Raw genomic sequence first — 21,000 nt, 5'->3', positions numbered from 1 at the left:
TCTCTTATTTACTTGTAATGGTGATCCATAAGTATATGAGTCCATCTTATCTTGATAATTAATAAATGTATATGATAATAAATTATATCTATAGTGTTTTTTAAAATTATCTTTTTTATATTTTTGTTTTTGATTTCGTTTTGTTCTTGATTCAGTTTATATTCTTGATTCAGTAATGAATTCGCTTGAAAGTCATTTTTTTTTCGTAATGTATTAATCTTTCTTTTTCATCTGAATCCCATTTTGTTAAATCTTTATTTTGGCCATATAGTGTTGATTGACTCTATTTTGCCATTGTTCTGGTACTAATCTAAGCTATATACTGTGAACTAAATCGTATTGATAATCGTATTGATAATGACTCCTTAACCAGTTTTTCCATTCCTTTATTCCAGAGATTTTTTGTCTTAACCCATAATGATGTTTTAATTGGGAATGAGATATTCCTTGTTCTTCAAAATAATCTTTTATTTCATTTTTAAGAAAAAAAGATGTTTCGTGATATTGAAAGATAGGTTTGAATTTAATAACTTGGGTTTGTGATAATTTGTAAAATACATATGCTTGTGAAAAGGAGGATAAGTCACAAAAAACTTTTGCATTTTTATTTCTAATATTCGAATGTGAGTTTTTTATAGTTGAAATAAAATGAATTGTATTTTTATTTGGTTTATTAATTCTTTCTTGATTTGCTTCATTTTTGTAAATGAATTTCTCAATCTTTTTTTTTTGTTGATTCAAGAAAAAATTATGGATTGGGTTTTGGAATATTAATGATATATTTAATGATATATAGAAAAATATCTATGTATATCTTTTGAATAAAAAATTTTATAAATAAATAGAATTTACGGATTAATCGAATATTTCTTCTTTTTAATATTTTCCAAAATTTTTTGGATGATTCTAATTTCTTGTCCTATATAATTTTTTTTATTTGATTTTTTATTGTGTTTGTTCTCTCAGTTAGATCTTTTATCTTTTTTCTGTTAATGAATAATTTATCCGCTCCATAGATTGAATTTGAAAGAATGATTCATCAATTATCTTATTACTGATTATCGAATCTTTTTTAGTTTCACCCAAATCTTTTTTAGTTTCGCCCAATTCTTCTCTCAACTCCAAAACTGGATTTCTTTTTGAAAGTTTTTTTATTATTCCCTTTACAAATGAAATGATCCATTTTTTTGTTTCTCCTGAGACTTTTCGAAACAAATTTTTTCCTTTATTAAAAATTGGTTTAGTTTTTCATTTTTCATTTTTTTTTCTAATTCTTTAAAAATAGGCTTAAAAAACGAATGCCGGCTTCGAGGAGGACCACAAGGTAAGTCACTTTCTAGTCCACAAGCTGTTAAAAAGCAAAAATCATTCTTTTTAACTTTTTTTTTCATTGAATCTTTATGGTTTTTTTTTTCATTGGATCTTTATGAGAGGGTTTTAGTTTAGATCTGTGCCAAGGTTTCAGGTGAAAAGGAGATAGGATCTTGATCTGAATACCTTCTGATAACCAATTTTTTGGAAAGTCTTTTTTGTGGAGAATTGAAGACAATTATAAGTGCATTTAATATGTATTTCTCGCTTCCAACCTTTGAAATTCGCGAACCACTCAGGAATTTGAAATAATAATGTACGGACAATGTTTTTAGCTATTATCAATGAAGGTAATAGAATATATTTTCTAAAAATCGATTGGGCTATTAACATGATGCCCCTTGGTCCGTGACCAAAAAAGACGATATCCCAAAATTCTGCTACATCCAGCAGGAATTCATCAGCCTCTGCCTCTTGTCTTTTTTTTTTCTTCGTCTTTGTCTCTTTCTTGTATCTTTTCTATGCTTTCTCTTATCTTTTCGTCTTCTTCTCTTATGTCCTCCTCATTTTCTGTATAATCAGAAACTTGTGATTCGAGATTACAATATATGCTTCGAAATTACTTATCTACCACCCAATTATGCCGTGTGCGGAAAAAGACCCAAGGCCAACCACAAGCTATCACGCAACCGAGCTTCAACTCTTACTCACAAGAATACTAACACAGATAAATTTCTTTTTCAATAGATGGAAAGATGAAATTTTAATCCAATTTTTTTAAAAATAAAAATTAAATACACTTAGCATTCAATCAAATCTTCATACCTTAATTTGAGTTGTTTTGATATTAAATTTAATCATTCCAACATCATTTAAAAAAGTAAAAAAAAAATTAAAATTAAGATAAATAAAGTTATGTCATGTACTACTATGGTTGTAGACCTTGAGTGACATGGCATTTTATTAAAGCCATAGGATTTGATTAACCCGTAGTAACTTGTTAACTGTGTTAGATGTTACGACAAATTGGTATACGGATTGAAAGTTTATATAGCATATTAGATATGTTTCAAGGTCAAATGTGGCATTAATTATTCTTATTTATAAATGTGTAATTAATTTGAAATCTTTTGTATTTTGGCCCTTAGTGACATCAACGACGCTAGCTACAACTATTAGTTCTTCATTTGTTTTTCCCTTTAGAAAGAAAATCTTTTAGCGCACCACTTTATATTGTTAGTAGATTGGTGCTGTTTGAGTTCAAATTGAATGAAAATTGGACACTTTTTGTTTGAACTGCCGCTACAATAAGTGTGGGATTTGGTGATAATTTTTTTTAATATTTGAGTTCGTTAAAATATTAAAATAAATTAAAATTTTTTATAAATTCATTAAATTTATTATAAACAAAACTATCTAGACGGAGACAAAACTCAAGAAGCTCGTACTGCTTGATAAAAAATTTCTTTGTAACATTGTCGAGGGCTGCAAATAGTGGTGATGCGAAAGCATTAGCAACAATTTTTTGCACTTTTATTGTAAAGTGTAGTTTGGAACACTTACTGTAGTATGAGACTTTTTTTTTATTATTATTATTATTATGTCCATGCAATATTATCTAACATTTCACTTAAATTTTATAATTATTTAATCATAATATAAAATTATTTAAAAATTTATCATTTATAAATATAAAATTTTAATAGATCTCATATAATTACAAATGATGATTAATTAATTATTTTATAATAATTATAAATAATATCAGCTACACAATCGGAGATAAACCTTTCTTATCTCGTAAATATCTTCTTACTGGTCCCACAATTCAAGCCTGACGAATCTTAAGCTTTAACTGTTGGAGTATTAAATGGAATCTTTAACTGTTGGAGTACTTTCTTTCGAGACCACTTAAGAATTTTTATGCTATAAAATGCTTTTTGCAATCAAATATAAATTGCTTCGAGATGTTGTAAAAACTATATCTTAACAATTTTTGTTTACATTTTTGTGCAGATAAGTATTTTGCAATAAGCTAATCACAACAATATTTTTTATTATAAAAAAGGATAATACACTAAATGACACTTGAACTATTGCATTTTTTATTTTATTTAAACTAAAAAAATTTAAAGTGATATTTTAACATCATTTTCGTCTATCAAATTACCTCAACTTTTAACTCTATTAAAAAAATGCCACCGTGTCAATTAACGTAATGTGAATATCATATTTTTAAGTTTTAACTAGTGCTATTTAAAAAAACTGCATTTCTAGATTCCAAAATATTATTTAAACGGAACAAAGAAAACAAACAATCCAAGATAAATTACCCACTCGCTTAGCTTGGCAGGAATGATGGAAAAGATGAGGATAAAATTTTTTTTAATCTAATTATTAAGCTATAAAATAAGAAATAATTATCAATTTTATCTATTTGATTAATAAATTTTTTATTCTCGCTTTTTATCTTTTTAACAATCATAAAACGTTTTTTTCCATCATTTTAACAATCATAAAACGACACCACAACGTAATGAGAATCCTCCCACCACGCATCCAAATCAAGCCAAAATAACTAGAGACAGAAAGAAACTAGTCATAATAACAAGCATGTTATCAGCTTTAGGCCTCATTTGCTTGCACAGGTAGCTCCGAAGTAATGCAGGTGTGGCTCCAATTGTCACCAGATTCTATTTGGAAAGAGAGTTCCGGCGCATTTAAGGGCATTCTCACCGCCCCATAGCGAAGAGGTTCCAGTCAACCCCCACTGCACGAACCCATTCCCCATTTAACCCTTGCTTTCAATTATTTTCCCTCTTTTTTTGCCATTGGAGCTAAAATACCAAGCAGGGACAAAATGTCCCTGCCACTTAGCCCTTTGTCTCTTTCAATGCCATTAATGCTAGGTGAAAGTTTAAAAATTTATTCTCAGTGCACCAGAAAAGGGATATAGGCATATTAAAGTTCAATCTGCAGACTAAAGTTCTGTAAGAAAGCCTAACTAAGAAATAGAGAGGAATGGTCAGCAATGCCTCCAAACCAATGGAATGATGTACTAATATGATAGAATCGCCCATAAGTTTTTTGTGCCATAGCTTAAAGACGGCAACATACAACACTCTACCACAATGGAATTTGGAAAATCAAAACAGTACAGCTTAACCCATCTCATCATATAAAAGAGAAATGAAAGAAAAGGCAAACATGTTTATAGAAAACTATGATGAGCAACATGTCAACAAAAGTTCATGGCAGCGATTAAAACAACTGCACCCACCATAATGCACTTAAAACCTTCACGAGAGTTCAGGATAAGTACCATGTAATCTACATAATATGCCAAATGGCTTCCTGAAAGCATTTGGCAGCTGAATTCATCTTCTGATCAAATTCGTTTTCAAATTTTGCTGATTATAAACTGCAGGTATCCATATTTGAAAATACAACTAAAACCAAGAACTGTCTCTCCTTCAACAACAGCTCTTGTCAGTTTCTTTGTTTAAATTCAGTCTTTGTCATTCACAAAACTTAAAGTGAGATTTCAACAAGCAAAAACTCATATTTGGGATCGGAGACTTGCTTTTAGGAAACTCTACAAGTGAAATTGGACTAGATTGAAAAACAAAAGCATCAAGCTTACCAAATAATTTATGGTGCATAAAAAGTGTTGGAAAAACATTTAGCTCAATAATTTTATCAACTTTGCTCTATAAAACCTACAAAAAAGTTTTAAATGCTTCTCTAAACACATTTCAATCTGAAATGTAAGTCAATTCTTCAAAATCTAATATAGAATGCACTAATATAACATATGCCTCAAAGCATAATATTATAAGTTGAACATTAGTATATGTAGCACACAAAAGCAGCCATAATATATACTCAAGTTCAAGATCATCATCATGAACAGAATGCTCCAACCATTGAGAAAATTTATTTTCCCACTTTCTCTTCTTCCTTATAACTTTGTAAGGGTGACTCAGAATCCCTTCTCCTAATTTCTTTGTTAAGATCATCCAGTCTGTTTTGGCAACACCTTTGCCATAATAGATCCTATTCACTGGATTGAAAATTTGACATTTCAAGAACAGATGGCTCATCATGTAAGTAAATTACTCGTGATTTAAAAGCAAAGATCAATTCGCTGGATGGATTATCTTCAACTTGTTGATCCATGAATCCAATCCACAAACTTGTCAAATCACCATAATAAGCTTCAAAATTTCAAATACATAAAACAGTGGCAAAGCCAAATTTTAGACCCTTCAATTCAGGTTCCTCAATAGGCTTTAGGACCATAATAAAGAACACCCAAAGAAAGCAAGGTAAAGAGATGATCCGAAATTATTTAATTTCAGTTTGAACACCAATCACAGTCTGTCACTAACAAGAACAGAAATACCGAAGAAATCAATAAGCTGTCACCATTTTGCAAAATTGTTCAACTAATAGGAAGACTGATAAGTAATAGCCAATAACTTATTAATTTCACCTAAGATAAGCGGGGATCTTGATGCGAATAAAGAGCGTACTCATCACATAGGCAATGACAATGGAGGAGACTCCGGCAGAGGCGAAAGAAGCCTTGACACTCCTGGCCCTGTTCTTATCAAGGGCAAGATCCAAGAGGACAATCCCAACGCCACCAAGCACAAACATAAACCCGGAAGAGAGTCCTTCGATGATGTACTGACCGTTGACTCTGCCTGGAAGGAAGACAACAGGTCGGACGGAGCCAGTGGCAGGGTCTTGGGTTGAGCCGATACCAGGGGGCTCCACGATCACGTCATAGACGATGCCCGAGACTACCATGAAGTAGGTGAGTAGGAGAAGGGAAAAGACGGTCATGGGGGAAGGAAGGGAGAGGGATGGGAACTTGAGACGGAGGCGGGGGGCGCGAAGGAAAGAGTAGGGGATGACTTTCAAGATGTGAAATAGCGGGTCAATTGAGAACTGAGACGAGGCGTCAGATGGGTTGGCAGCGGTTACAGATTGGGAATCTGGTTTTGGTGCCATTTTTTCTGATTTCAGATGGATCTGTTTCTTATTCCCACTGCTTTCACGCCTCTCGATCTGTGTTATGTAATCAGTTTTGTCATTGGGGTTTGATGGTCTGTCGAAAGGCGATAGAAGGGGTGTGTTTGGCTGAGTGGACAAGATATCTAAGAAAACGGAATAGATTACACTGCTGCCGTTTGGAAGGATCTACGAACTCCTTGTATTGTATGTATTTATCCGGGTGGAAATAAATTTAAGAAAATTAAAAATTGATTTAAAATTTTAATATTTGATTAGGTTAAAATTGATTTTTTTATTTAATTTGAATTAAATTAAAATATTAAATATATATATATATATTAAGTTTGAAGTAAAAAATCAAAAAAATTGAAATGAAGCAAATTATATATTTTATTAGTTTTTATATTTTTTAAATTTTTATACAATAAAATATTTTTTTATATCTAAATTTTATTTAATATATTAAAAATTATATTAAATTAATATGAAAAAATAAAAAAATTAAATTTCAAAAATTAATAAAGTAAATCCACCCGATAAAATTAGGCAAGTGATTCAAGGAAAGGTTAATTTGGATTGAATTTAAAAAAATTGTAATATTATATATTATTCTTAAATTTAAATTAAATATAATTTAATTTGAACCGTTATCACTTTTAGTATTTATTCATATAGTAAGTTTATATTATTTTAGTCAAATTATACAATTAATCTCTATATTTATATAAAATTTAAATTTTAATCTCTATATAATAATTTACAGAAAATTAGATCTTTAATTAGTTTAATTTAACAGTATTAGTCTAATTGATAACAATATTACTTGATTTTCATTAAATTAGCTAACTTGATCATTAACTATGCTAATGTGATGTTAACTTTAATGGCGTAGTATTGAATTACTAGTATAATAATTGAGACTAATAAAATTAATTATTAAATTATATAAATAGTGTTTGCACTCATAAATTTTGAAATTTAATCTCTATACTCACACAAAACTTAAAATTTAATCCATCTAATACAAAAAATATTTTAAAATTTTAATTATTTTCTAGTTTTTTAAAACATTAAATTTTAAAAATTGCTATAATATTCTACCACAATATTGAAAAATCTATCATAATATTTAGTCACAATTTTGATATATTATCACTAAATCTGGTATAATTTTTTTCACCTATGTAAAATGCTATTACTAATTCTATAATTATTTGTTGTTACATTCTGTCATAAAATATAAATTTATTACTAATCTTATCACATTTTTCTATCACAATTATAGTATATTTAGGCCATATGAAAAAAATCTTAAACTAATCTATTAAATATATATCATAAATTTGTCAATATATAATATAAAATTGTCATTATCTAATTTTAATAAAATTATTACTTTTTATTAATTCATCTAATGAATGAAAATTATAATTACATCTCATAAGGGTAAAATTATCCATAAAACAATATGTCTATTCCTTTAAAGTAAACATTATTTAAATGATTTTTTGTAATCAAATATAGGTTCAAAATTTTAAACACATTAAAGTAATTTATTAAACTTAATGTGTATTGGTTTTTAAATTAGTTTTATTATTTAATTTAATATAATTATTTAAATAAGTTTCCTTTTTTGTGAAGATCCAAAAAATACATGATATTAATGTTTCGATTTATCAAATAAATTATTTTCTTCTTTCATTTTATTGGAATTTAAATTTCGTCTTTTAAAAAGATAAGAGTTCATTCATTGTAAAAATTTAGGTTTCAATCTTTTATTTTGTTTGGTTGAATAGATATCATTTTATTCATGGTTTATTTAAGATTCATTACTAATTAAACTAGTATAAAGAATTAATTTCTACAAATTATTATATAAGGACTAAAATTTAAATTTTATATAAGTACAAAGACTAATTGCATATTTGGACCTATTATTTTAAGGATAAAGCTAAATTTTATTGATATTATGGATTAATATAAAATTTTATTTTCAATATTCACACAGTTTATTGGTAGAATGTTAAATTTTTATTTTGTGTTTGATAATGCATTAAAATGTTTTAATGTATTGAAAATGAAAATTTCCAACGATATAATTTTTTCAATATTTTTGATAACTCATATTTGATGCTACTTAATAAAAAATTTGAATAAAGTAAGTAGATAAGGATCTACTTATCCTGCAGAATATATTCGGTCAATTTTATTTAAAAAGTTATATTTGAATTAAATTATCTTTTTTAAGTTTTATCCAAAATTATTTATTTTTAAAACTCATCATTTACAATTAATCAATTATCAAATAATATAATTATATTCATTACTTAATTTTCAGTAGCATATTAAACAGTTTTTGAAATACAAATGACTACTAAAAAATGTAGTAATAATACTTTATTTTTCATCTGTAATGCTATTACCTGAGAATTTACCAATGCAAAAAATTCCATCGGTATAAGCCATGCTAGTAAAACAAATTTGTCGCTATAATAAATTTTCATCGGGAAAAATATTTTTCTATCAATTTATTATTTTAATAGTTTTTTTTTTTTCAAAATTAATTTGTAATTTTAAAAAATCCATCAATAATAATTAAATTTTGTAAGTAATAATTAATATTTCTGTTAATAATACTTATTTTTTTAATTATATTTAATTATACTTTGTTTATTTTATTTTTTAAAACTTTATTTTTAAAATAATTAATCGAATATTAAAATATGCATAAATTAAAAAATAGATAGACAAAACACCTCATTTCATTTATAAAAAATATAATAATATTCTACAAAATTATTTACCAATTCTAATTAAATGAAATACAATATATATATATATATAGTATACAACTAGCTAGCATGCTGCATTAAAATTCTTCTATTATAAATTTTATTTTAATTTCTTATGAAAACCTGGAGAGCTTTGATATCTGTCAAATAGACAAATGTCTTACATGCATAAGAGTACTTAAATATTAATGTCTCTGCTTTCCAAATGCATTTCAGTAATGAAAATAGACGCCAACCCTTTCCTTGCTTCTACCCTGCCGAAGCCAAAAGAGTACAAAATAGTACATAAAAAACATAAATAATGGAGGGAAGGAAAAGATTTACTTTGGGCTAAAAAACGTATAATATCTGTAGACTCTCAGTAACAACCTTAATTAACTATATATATATATATATTTTCATGTAATTATTTGTACTAGAAAACATATATACATGTAATTTAGTAATAAATAGGAAATCGATTAGCAGCAACCATAATGAACCATAACTTAAGGTCAATGTAAGACATTAAATTGTACATGAAAGGCAACTTTGAAGAACAAAACTAAAGCCATTTTGTATTTCTACAACAAAAATGGAAATGATTGTAGACACCTTGTTTAATTCAAGATTTCACTTAGATTTAAATTTCTATTCTATTTTATTGATTTTTTACTTTGGTTATTTTTATGGATTTTATTGACTCAAAAACGGTTTGGCATAAGTTGCAAAAAAGGAAGAGTTGGATTTGAAGAAAAATTGAAGTTCTTAAAATTATTTTGAATTTAAAAGTTTTGTTCTATCTTTTAAAATTTTGGTTGATATTGTAATACCAATTGAAGAGAAAAGTGTATTTGCCTTATTTTTGAAAAAGATTCAAATTAAAATTGAATTTAAACCCTAGGGTTAAATTTTGGTGAGAATAGACTAAAATAATTCCCTTTAAATTTGGGCTTTAAGTTAAATAAAGATTAGTTCCCTATTTAAGCAGAGGGAACAATGGGAAAAAAAGTAAGAAAAGCAGAAAATTTTTTGCAATGTTCTTTTAATCTTTGGGAATTTTTAGAATTGAATTCTTATTAGATTTTTTATTTCAATTTGAAAAAAGGTTAGATTTTGATTAGATTTAGGGAAACAAAATCAAAATCGAGCTTAAGGAATTGTTATAGGAAATTTTCTAGATTTTTTCTTAGGTACTTTAAATTTTTTGGTTAAATTTTCTAGCGTCTTTGAATTTCTTGTTGATATTTACGAGAGTAGTTTGAAGTTTTCGATAAACCTTTGAAGCTTCCGGCGTTAGCAACTAAATTTCTAAAAAAAAGGTAAGAGAGAACTCAGTTTAGAGAGATATAGCAAAGTAAAAGTGAAAGAAATCAAGGTTTTTTTTTTTTTTTTTTTTTTTTTTTTTTTTTTTTGCTTTTAATACTTCAAGGAACAATGTTGTTTTTTGTTGTAAATTTTTCAAAGATCCATGCCTAACCTGACAAGGACTCGCTCGATGATCTAGGTAAGTTCGACCCATTTAACTTATTTTCATTTTTTTTATTCTCGATTTACTTTCTGTTTCTGTTTCATATTTATTTTATATATTATTTTCTTTGTTTTTTTGGATTATTTTGATTATTTATATCAATTTTTTCTTATTATGCTTGTTTATTTACTTATCTTAACATTTATTTACTAATTTAATTTGTAAAATATATATAATAACATCTAAAAAAATTACGAGCATATAATTTTCTTGAAATTTTTAGGAGAGAGAATATTTTTTAAATTCGATCAAAGTATTGAAAGATTTAAAAATTGAGCTCAATATAAGAATTTTTAGGAAATAATTTTTAAAAATAACTTTGTAAAATATGTAATAATTTAGGAATAAATAAAAATTCAACTAAGGATGAAATTTTAAGAAAATTACGAGTGTGTAATTTTCTTAAAAATTTTTAGGTGAGTGAACATTTTCTAAATTTGACTAAAGCATTGGAGCATTTAAAAATTGGGCTTAATATAAGAATTTTTATTTATTAATAATTTGAGATAAAAATTACAATTGGAACAAATTGTGATTTTCTTGTACGATCAATTATTTGTGATTATATGTTGCACATTTTCTATTTGATCATGTATATATAATTAATTTTCTTTCATAAAATACTTAATAAATCAAATGATAGAGCCTTTTCCAAAAAACAGCCATGTTATATAAATACTCTTGAGGTGAGAATTATTTTTAGAATGTCGACCAAGGTGTTGGAGAAACCTAAAAATATTTTCAATACTTAAATATTAATTAATAAAAATAATTTAGGACCATGTTAATTAAGGTAAAAAAAATACTTTAAGATTAATTGGTACTAATTTATAGGCATTATAGGGGTGTTATAATTTTTTTTTATATGTAATTGAACTCTCAAACCTAGTTCTTTTTAGAAGAGTAGAACTTATTTTTTTTAGAAACCCTTAATTAAGCTTAAGACCTTTTTAAAATTGATAGATTCATTAGGTAACTATTCGCACCTAAAAAAAATTGGTTGCAACTTCATGTGTTGTGTCTAAAGGGTTAGTTCTCATACTTACATGTTATAATAGTTTGGCGATTCCACTGGAAATTTAAAAAGTCTAGCCAATTCTTAATCTTAGATTGTTTAAGCCTTATTTTAATGGTTTTAATTTAATTATTTTTGTTATTTCTTCATGTTTACTAATTTTTTTATTTATTCTTTTTGTTTCATCTATTTGTCTTAATAAGAAAGTTTGTTAAATTATTTTCATGTTTTTTCACATACACTGCCATGCATTTTATATATATGCTCTCTACTCAAGCTTTGTTTTCTTTTAAGAGGGAACGAGTACTTACACTCTCATGAGGTAATAGCCTGCATGAGCTAACAAAACACTCTCATTTAATTTGAACATTTTCGTTTGAAGCCTGTCATAGGTGAAGATCAGTGTTCCTTACTAGTTTATAATGAACGTTGGTGTAAAGAGCAATTTAGGAACCTTTAGATTATCAAAATATCCTAACCAATATATAAAAAAACCTAAAAAGCCAGCCTTAAGATAGAGTTATACCCACCCATTGTTTAAAAATACCCACCCATTGTTTAAAAGAACTCAAGTTAGAAAACATGAAAGAACTTTTGTAATTTCATTTGTATGAAATTTTGTGATAAAGTTGAAAGAGTTTGGGTTCATTCAGTCTCTCATGGATTACATTAACACATTTTATTCATTCATGCATCATTAAATTGTTATGTTAACCTAGGTAGTCATTTGTTCATTCATACGCCATTATGGGGCAAATATGTGCATTTATTCACATAGTCATTTATCAATCCATGCATCATTAAACTATTATGTGCATACATTTATTTATCTGTTCATGCATCATTGAATTGTTACATACCATATCCAATACATGCATTCATCTATTCATTCATGCATATAAAATAATTTCTCTAACAAGTTAGGATGATTTTTGGCATCTAGTAACACGTCATCCTAATCATAGTAAAAAGGTTCAAAAATAGCTCAATCATTAGAGAATTTCGAACAGCCTACCTACCATCATTACAACACTCATTTTCAAGCAAGGATTATAGAACATGAACAAGTTAGCCGAATTAAAAAGGTTAAAAATACTCAAATAGAAATTAAGGAAGAACTAAAGAAGATTATGGAAATGTTTAACAAGATAAACAAAGGAAACGTTGTAGATGGGACTCTCACTTTGCAAGATCATTCATCCCAAGATGTTGTGAACCATTTATATCTTTTAGGGTATAACCCACATCATGCCAAACCATCTTAAAGAGCATAAGGACAACAACTTTTTTTTTATAAGGTTTATCTATATGCATACCCTGGAATACTATCTATAACTCATTAAGGGTCTTTTCAAGTTTACACTAATCTTACCATTAGTGAGAAAGTATCTAATCCTATTCAAGTTCCTAATTTATATGATCTTAATGAATAGAAAAAATTGAAAATGAATACCTCTAAGGTAGTAGAAGAATTTAATAGAAGAAAAACTCTAGCCTATTAAAGGGATGGATTTTTATGGATCGATAAATGCATCTGAACCATGCTTGGTACCTTATATAGTGGTTCCACTAAAGTTTAAAGTCTTTAAGTTTGAAAAACATGATAGAACTAAATGCTTTATGACTCATGTCATAATGTATCATAAAAAAATGGTTGCTCATACAAATGATGAGAAGCTATTGATTTATATGTCTCAAGATAGTCTCACATGTTCTGCTGATAGGAGATATGTCTAGTTGGATAAGACTTGCATCATTTCATGAAAAAAATTAATAAGGGCATTCATTACTCAATATAAACATATTATAGATTTAGCTCTTTATTGTTTTTCTTAGCAGAACATATAGAAGAAAGCTACCAAAAGCTTCAAAGAGCATACATAGAGGTAGATGGATGTCGTTGCCCAAGTCTAATCACCTCTTACTGAAAAAAAACCACATTTCTATTTATTAACACCTTAAAAGCCCTATATTATAAGAGAATGATTGGGAATGCAACTAAAAACTTTACTGACATAGTAATCTTTAATGAAATTATTGAAAACACCATAAAAAAGCCAAGTTAGATAAAGGAAAGACTATTAGTCCAAAAAAAATGGGTGTACACAAGAAGAAGGTAAGTGAAACTCAAGCTATGAGCTATAAGGGGCAAGAATTTGGAAGTTTCACCACATATTACCACCACCTAATGCACCAAGCCCATGTAGCAGTAGCCTATTATCAGCCAGTGCTAACACTAGTTTTTCAATTAATCTTTTAGCTCTTGCATATGTACATGGCCTTACCACCTTACCAATTGCTAAACTTACTAACCAAACAAGTAATTCGAGAGATCATGAAGCAATCAATAAAAAAGCTCGCATTGACCCAATTCTCATGACATATACTGAGCTATTCCCAAAACTCGTTAAAAATCACTTAGTAGCACTTATTTAGCTAGAATCATTAAAGCCATCATATCTTAAATGATATAATGCCAATGCCATTTGTGATTATCACAATCGTAATGTGGGGCATTCAATACAAAGTTGCCTTACTTTCAAGCTCAATGTGTAAAGTTTGATTGGAACAGGTTTGTGATTTTTGACAAGCAAATGGCCCAAAAATTGGTTAAAACTTTATATTTAACCAATGAAGGCATAATTTTAAGAATGGTAAAGATAGTTGGAGCTATTTGAAATTGCTGGTCAATTTATGATTTTCTTAAAAATAATTTTTTCTATTTATTAGGATTTTATTTTTTAATCATTTTAATAAATTTGGCAAATATTATGTATTTTCATGACATTTCCTTTTTCAAGTGAATCACTATTCTATATTTTTATCTTTCTATATTCTTTTTATACCCATTCTTATATTCTAAATGATGAATGTTTAGACAATAATGACAATAATTTAATATTCATTTCAAAAAAACTCATTCATATTAATAAACTTGATTTGTGGAGATTATTTGGGCAAAAGAAACAAGTTATGTAAAAGGGGTTAAAATTGCTATGAAATAGAGATGTCTTATAAGCATATGGTCATTTATCATGATTTATCCATAAGTCTGTCTTTATTTTATAAATGGTTTTCAAGGAAAATGTCTGTATTTGATATTAGAAATAGCCATATTTCTTTTATTTTTCATGAAAATGAAATAATTCATTACTATCCCTTTTGAGCCTATTATAATTTCTTTCTAAAGAAAACTAACCAAGAATCACTCTTCAAAATAGAAGGTCCAATTTTGGGAAAAAAACTATTTGTGAATAGCAGAAATCAAAGGTCATAAAATGGTCTCAATGGTTAAGAGAAAAAAAAAGGCCCTTTTCACAAGATGAAAAAATAAATGCCACAAATTATTTAAGGGTAAAAGTAGAAAAAGAAAAACCTTTTGTGAGTGAATTTTTCTTGGAAAGGAAAAAGAAGAATGAGAATGAAAAATGAAAAGAAAATGAAAAAAATTACTTCATATGATTCGAAATGATCTTTGATTTGATTACCCTTCAAACACATGTTTTGAGCCTATTTTATTCATTTTTTTCATGACCTTTTACCATAGCCAATATTACATGCCTTAAAAGTCTATTTTGATCAAAAGTGAATGCTTGAATTGAAAATCCATGTATTGAACTAAGGCATACTTATGATAGGACAATGAGGTCATGATTTATTCTTGTGTTTTAGAGATTTATTTGAAATGTGTGGGAACTATCAATAATGGATGAAGTGAAAAAAAATGAGAAAAGAAAAAATGAGAAAGATGTGAAAAATGAACAAAGAAAATAAAAAAGAGAAAAAAGAAGACTCAAATTGATAATCCAAAAGGACAATTGGGTAGAAAATATTTGAGTTAAAAACTATGAAGGTAGTTAGTATATGAAAAATCAATGTCATTTGAAGATAGTACTAAACTGGGATAAGGTTTGATGAGCTTAAAATAATTTAGGAATTCAATGAAAAGAGTTTTTTTGAAAAAGAATTCATGATTAATGTTAAAATTTGTTTGAATATTCATTGTTTGGATATTGTTATGTTATCCTAACACTTATCTTAGTGGTATGTTTTGAAATGGTTCATTTGCCTATTTGTGCTTACTAGACTTATTCCTATATTTACATTCTTCTGTATCATTTTTGCATCCCTAAAATTATTTGAGGAATTATATGATTGCATTACATTTGTCATGAATTGAAATGGTGATAAATAAATGAATAATAATGTTCATAAAAAATTCTCACATTTCTTTGAAAAAAAATCTAAGATATGATGATAGAGACTGGTTTTAATTCCATTGTCATTTTGCCTCTCTTTCTTGAACTAGCTCTAGAGTTGAAAGGCTAAACCCTAAAAAATCAACTACAAATCATTTTAAATATTTTAGATTATAAAATGAATGGGTTATTAACAAGGTCAAAAAATAATTGTTTCATTGTCTTCAGGTGGATGTGATGGGAATGAGAATAATGGAGAGAATTTAACTACAAACGTTGATGGGAATGAGAATAACGAAGAGAAATTAACTACAAGCTTTGATGCTATACAACAAGAAGAGGGAAAAGGGTTGTCAAAAGGCACCAGAAGTACAATCGTCAGAGGTCTACAACAGATGTAGCACAAATGACACTTGCAGGGGTCATGAGGAAGAAGTAAGGGTTTGGGACTAAGAGACGAAAAATGAAAGGGAAAGAGAATGGGAGGATGGGTTAAGGATTTATAGCTTAAAGGATTTTTTTTTAAATTTAATTTTTTTACCTAAATTTATTACCTATGAAATATTATCAACGGATTACAAATATAATGTTTTGTAGATCATTTTCGTGCCAAGGTATGTAAATTTATTACCCATAGAAATTACCATTGGATTACAAATACAAAATTTAATTTTTATCGATTTTTGAATAAAAAGTAATAAAATTAGAATATTTCACAAAATACTTGTTTAATGTAAATGACAAATTTTCATCATTTTCATTATTTCATATTCAAAAATAAAAAAGTTAAAAATATAGTGGTAAAATTAAACAAAATTAAAAGTACACTAATAAAATTTAACAAAATTAAAATATAGTGACAATATTCAATTTGATCCATAATACATGATAAAATTCACCTTTGTCCCAATTTTTAACTTTGTAATAAATAAACATATATTTTTCACTAGATTAACAAATTTAAATTTTAAACTGTTGATTTTTAAAAGGAGATTTTTGATTTGAGAAATATACAAAAATCTTAATCAAATTTAGTTTAAAAAACACAATTAAAGTTTCTGTAATTTCAAAAGAATGATCATTTTAAGACTAACAACATATTTAAGGAAATATGCTAATATGATCGTCAACCAAAAAAAGTTTGATATGTATACATATATTATATACATGGATGACACATTACTATCATGTGATTTCACAAGACCACTACAAGTCATAATTTTTTAAAAAATAAAAAAAATAATTTTTAAATTTTTTCTCTCTTTATTGTATTTTTACTTTTTTTTTTCTCTTCTATCCTTTTTCTTCTCTTGTATCCTATACCTAAACCCACCTAATGGTTGGATTTGCTGTCTAGTTAAAAAAGGCTAGATCCAATGTTGGTACGGCCAAAATGGCATCTAAATAGATCGAGCAATAGGTGGATCTCAACTTGATTAGGTTGTTTTGGCTATATTCTAATGTTGGATTCTGCTTTGTTTTAGTAAATTTACCATTAATTGTTGATAGATAGGGGACTCTAGGAAGAAAAAGTAAGGTAGGACTCCAAGGAGAAAAAGCGAAGGAGGAGAGAAAGGAAAAAAGGTAAAGAAAAGAAAAAATAATTTTATTTTTTAAAACTATCTTTTATTTAAAAAAAGCATTTCTATAATTTTTATTTAAAATTTTTTTAAACTTAATTGCTTAAAAAATTTTGAAAATGTAAAATGGAAAATCTTACAAAAATAAAAAGATAAAAATATTTTATAAAATTTTTTTTACTTTTCAAATAATAAAATCTAATATTTTATAAAAAAGAAAGAAAAACTTATTGAAAATTTTTGTTACATATTTTCGTTTACACATTTGAGTTGTTTCCCTCAATGACATAACAATATTTGTATAGATGTCATTGGTTAAAGACTACAGCATCTTTGTACATTAACAATGTTAATGGTTAAGGTTATTACTTGATAGATGGATTCATAGTTTGGTATTTGATTGAATTTTTTAATATAGATATCACACTGAAGATTTTCTAATTCTTAAAATTAATCCATTTTCATTTTCCTAACTAGTAATCCTTCTTTCAAGACAAAAAAAAAAAAAAAAAAAACTCTTGTATCTCTTACTCTACTCTATTCTTTTGTTTTGTTTGGAACATTGTTATCTCATCAATCCAAGGTGCAAATGCCATAATATATATATATATATATATATATATATATATATATATATATATAACAAAAAATCAATAGCAATCAAAGGGTTGGCTTTAGGCATTGTAAAGCTTTGTTTGTTATTTATTTTTTTAACTCTTGTATCTCTTACTCTACTTTGTTCTTTTGTTTTGTTTGGAAAATTGTTGTCTTATCAATCCAAGATGCAAATGCCATAACATATATATATATATATATATATATATATATATACATATCACAAAAAATCAATAGCAATAAAAGGGTTGGTTTTAGGCATTGTAAAACTTTGTTTTGTTATTTATTTATTTATTTATCTCAGTGGAGTTTACTTAATATACATACATATATATATATAAATATATCTCACGAAAAATCAATGGCAATCAAAGGGTTGGCTTTAGGCATTGTAAAGCTTTGTTTGTTATTTATTTATTTTTATCTCAGCGGAGTTTACTTAACCTATTCTCCATTTTCTTACACTGCTCAAGTAATTTGTGACTTTGTATGAAGACCTCCTTCTTTTCTACATGTTCCATGTTCACACGATTCCCAAAGTGGATGAGGAAGGGTGGGCAACAGGTACCACGAGCCCTATATCCCATTCATCTATTCAAAAGCAAGTGTGGTTCACTGGTTCCACTGAATGCTCCTATCTCTTGGCAAAAGTTACGTGAGTGTGCAGTTATGTTTTGGATGCTTTGCCATATAATATATATAAATATATACATATACACACACACACATACACGAAACTAATTGATGACATCTTTTTTTTTTTCACAAAATGTTGCACTGTTGTATTGTAATGTAAAAACCAAAAAAATAATATTAATGTAAAATGAATACAAAAGTTAAGGTTAATTTTTAAAAATATTAATGTAAAAGTGTGAAAAGAAGAATAAAAATATATATTATTGTAGATAAAATGGGTAACCAATATCATAACGGATTAAAAAAAAAAACCACTATGATGATAAAGATAACAAAGAGTAAAAATAAATATTAGTTAAAAAAGAGTAAAAATAAATATAACTTGATAATAGTATGACAATTTAAAAACATGCCAATGTAAATTTTAAATTAATTAGTCTTACCAAAATGTGAAAGTGAAATTTTTTTTACTATTGGCCTAAGTGTGAAAAAAAATGTATGGCATCCAACGTAAAATTGATAAAATCGGTGGTAATCAACTTAAAATAAGCTATGTGTTAACAACAAAAATTATTTTTGGGTTATTAGATGAAAGCCCATAATTAGGTGTGACTTTAATCCAATTTCATTATCAATTCAATATCCAAAATTATAAAGCCCAATCAAGTGGGTGTGAGTTTAGGCTATTATCAAACTAATCTATTTATTTTATTATTTTAATTTTTTGCTTTTGATCATGAAAGATATTAGGTGACCAATTATCTTAAAAGGTTTTCCTTTTAAACTCTTAAGATGGAGATTGGATAATCAAAATTTGTAGATTTTACTAATTTTTTTAAATTAAATATCATAATTCAGTATTATATTCTTATAATTGATAATTAAGTATTATACTCAAATAATCAATTAAATAATAAATATTACATTATAGTAAATTTATAATTATTGAATGATTAATAACAAACAACAACATAACAAAATAACCAAACTTACAATGGGATTTCAACTTCGAATGAAGTGGTTAACACCTCCTTTCATGTGCAAGTAAAAATGTTAATAAATAAGATATGGGATAAGTAAAACATTCCCCATCCTCCTTTTTGAATTTTTATATTATATTTATCCCCCTTATCCATAAGAAATCAATGTGGCGTAAAGTGAAGATCTAACTATAATATTTGAGTGAAGGTTTAACATGGGAGTTAGCATGGCATGATTTAAACTAATAGAAAATGATCTAACTAGTATATTTAAATTTTAACATAAAGTAGATATCGTTATTTTATTTTATTTTTTATTTTTTGATTATGAAAAATAATGGTAAAAGAGTTTTTGTTTTCTTTGCATAAAAATTATTACTATTTAAATATATTTTTAAATTAAAATTTTTATGTTTTTTGTGGTTGTCAATAGTGTGGATACCACTTGGCATCTACATGAAACTTCCATTTAATTTTTTTATATTTTTATTATGTGACACAATTATATTAGTTAAATGTCATGTAAGTAAATTAAAATAATGATGTTAGTTGATGGATCAAATTCTTACACATTTTGAAAGTTATTAATATATATTTTTTAGATAATAATTTGTATTTTTTTCAATGTGCGAATATCAAATATGTCATTAACACAAGATAATATAATGGTAAGTTCAATTAATTAGTATATATAAATAAATTTAAGCATTATAGTTAAATCAATTAGAAAATAAGGGTAGTTTTTAATGAAACTTGGGGATGCTTGCATTATTGCAGTCTTGATTGAAGTTTTTAAAATGATGCGATTTGCAATATAAAGATGGGTAAAAAATTCTAAAAGTCATCATTATGTAAGATAAAAGTTAAAGTTTATAGGATAATAATAAAAAAAGACTATTCATAATCAGGATAGATAATAACATCGAAACTATTGGTTTTGATCATACTAAAGAGGCAATAATCACCGATCTTCAAATGGTTATTAATGACAAATTTCTTTTATCCTTTTGTGAATGATTTGTTTCTAGCATTGTAACAGATAGTTTAGAATTTATTTTCTTTAGAAATTAGTAGGGTGATTGAAGTATGTTCATCTACAAGATATTGTGGAAAGAAGCTAGTATTTTCTATATATTTAACATGAAAAAAATTGTTAGTAGATATTTTGAATGCATGGTTCATTTAGTTTTTATTCTTGAGTGAAATTATATTATGATTCATGGTAGTAGTTTATATGCAATTCTTTACCAGTGTGGGGATTTATTCCAACATTTGTATTGGTCATCAAGCAGTGAAACACAAGATTATCACAATAACCATCATCTTCAATTTTTGTTGGT

The 21,000-nt window shown here is 26.7% G+C and overlaps 1 protein-coding gene across 1 annotated transcript; it reads right to left on the bottom strand.

Moving 5' to 3' along the window:
• Positions 1 to 5,648: 5,648 nt before the first annotated feature.
• Positions 5,649 to 6,516, bottom strand: LOC149514658 (Oligosaccharyltransferase complex/magnesium transporter family protein). The gene has a single exon (XM_089744582.1). The coding sequence runs from the start codon at positions 6,328 to 6,330 to the stop codon at positions 5,803 to 5,805; it is 528 nt and encodes a 175-aa protein (XP_089600708.1). The 5' UTR covers positions 6,331 to 6,516; the 3' UTR covers positions 5,649 to 5,802.
• Between the last annotated feature and the right edge of the window lie 14,484 nt (positions 6,517 to 21,000).

This window comes from Durio zibethinus, chromosome 15 (assembly GCF_047325235.1).
Source record: "Durio zibethinus cultivar Kanyao isolate XHJ-2024 chromosome 15, ASM4732523v1, whole genome shotgun sequence".
Classification (NCBI taxonomy): domain Eukaryota; kingdom Viridiplantae; phylum Streptophyta; class Magnoliopsida; order Malvales; family Malvaceae; genus Durio; species Durio zibethinus.
Note: the sequence above shows the minus strand (reverse complement) of the source record. Positions and strands in the feature narration are given on the sequence as shown.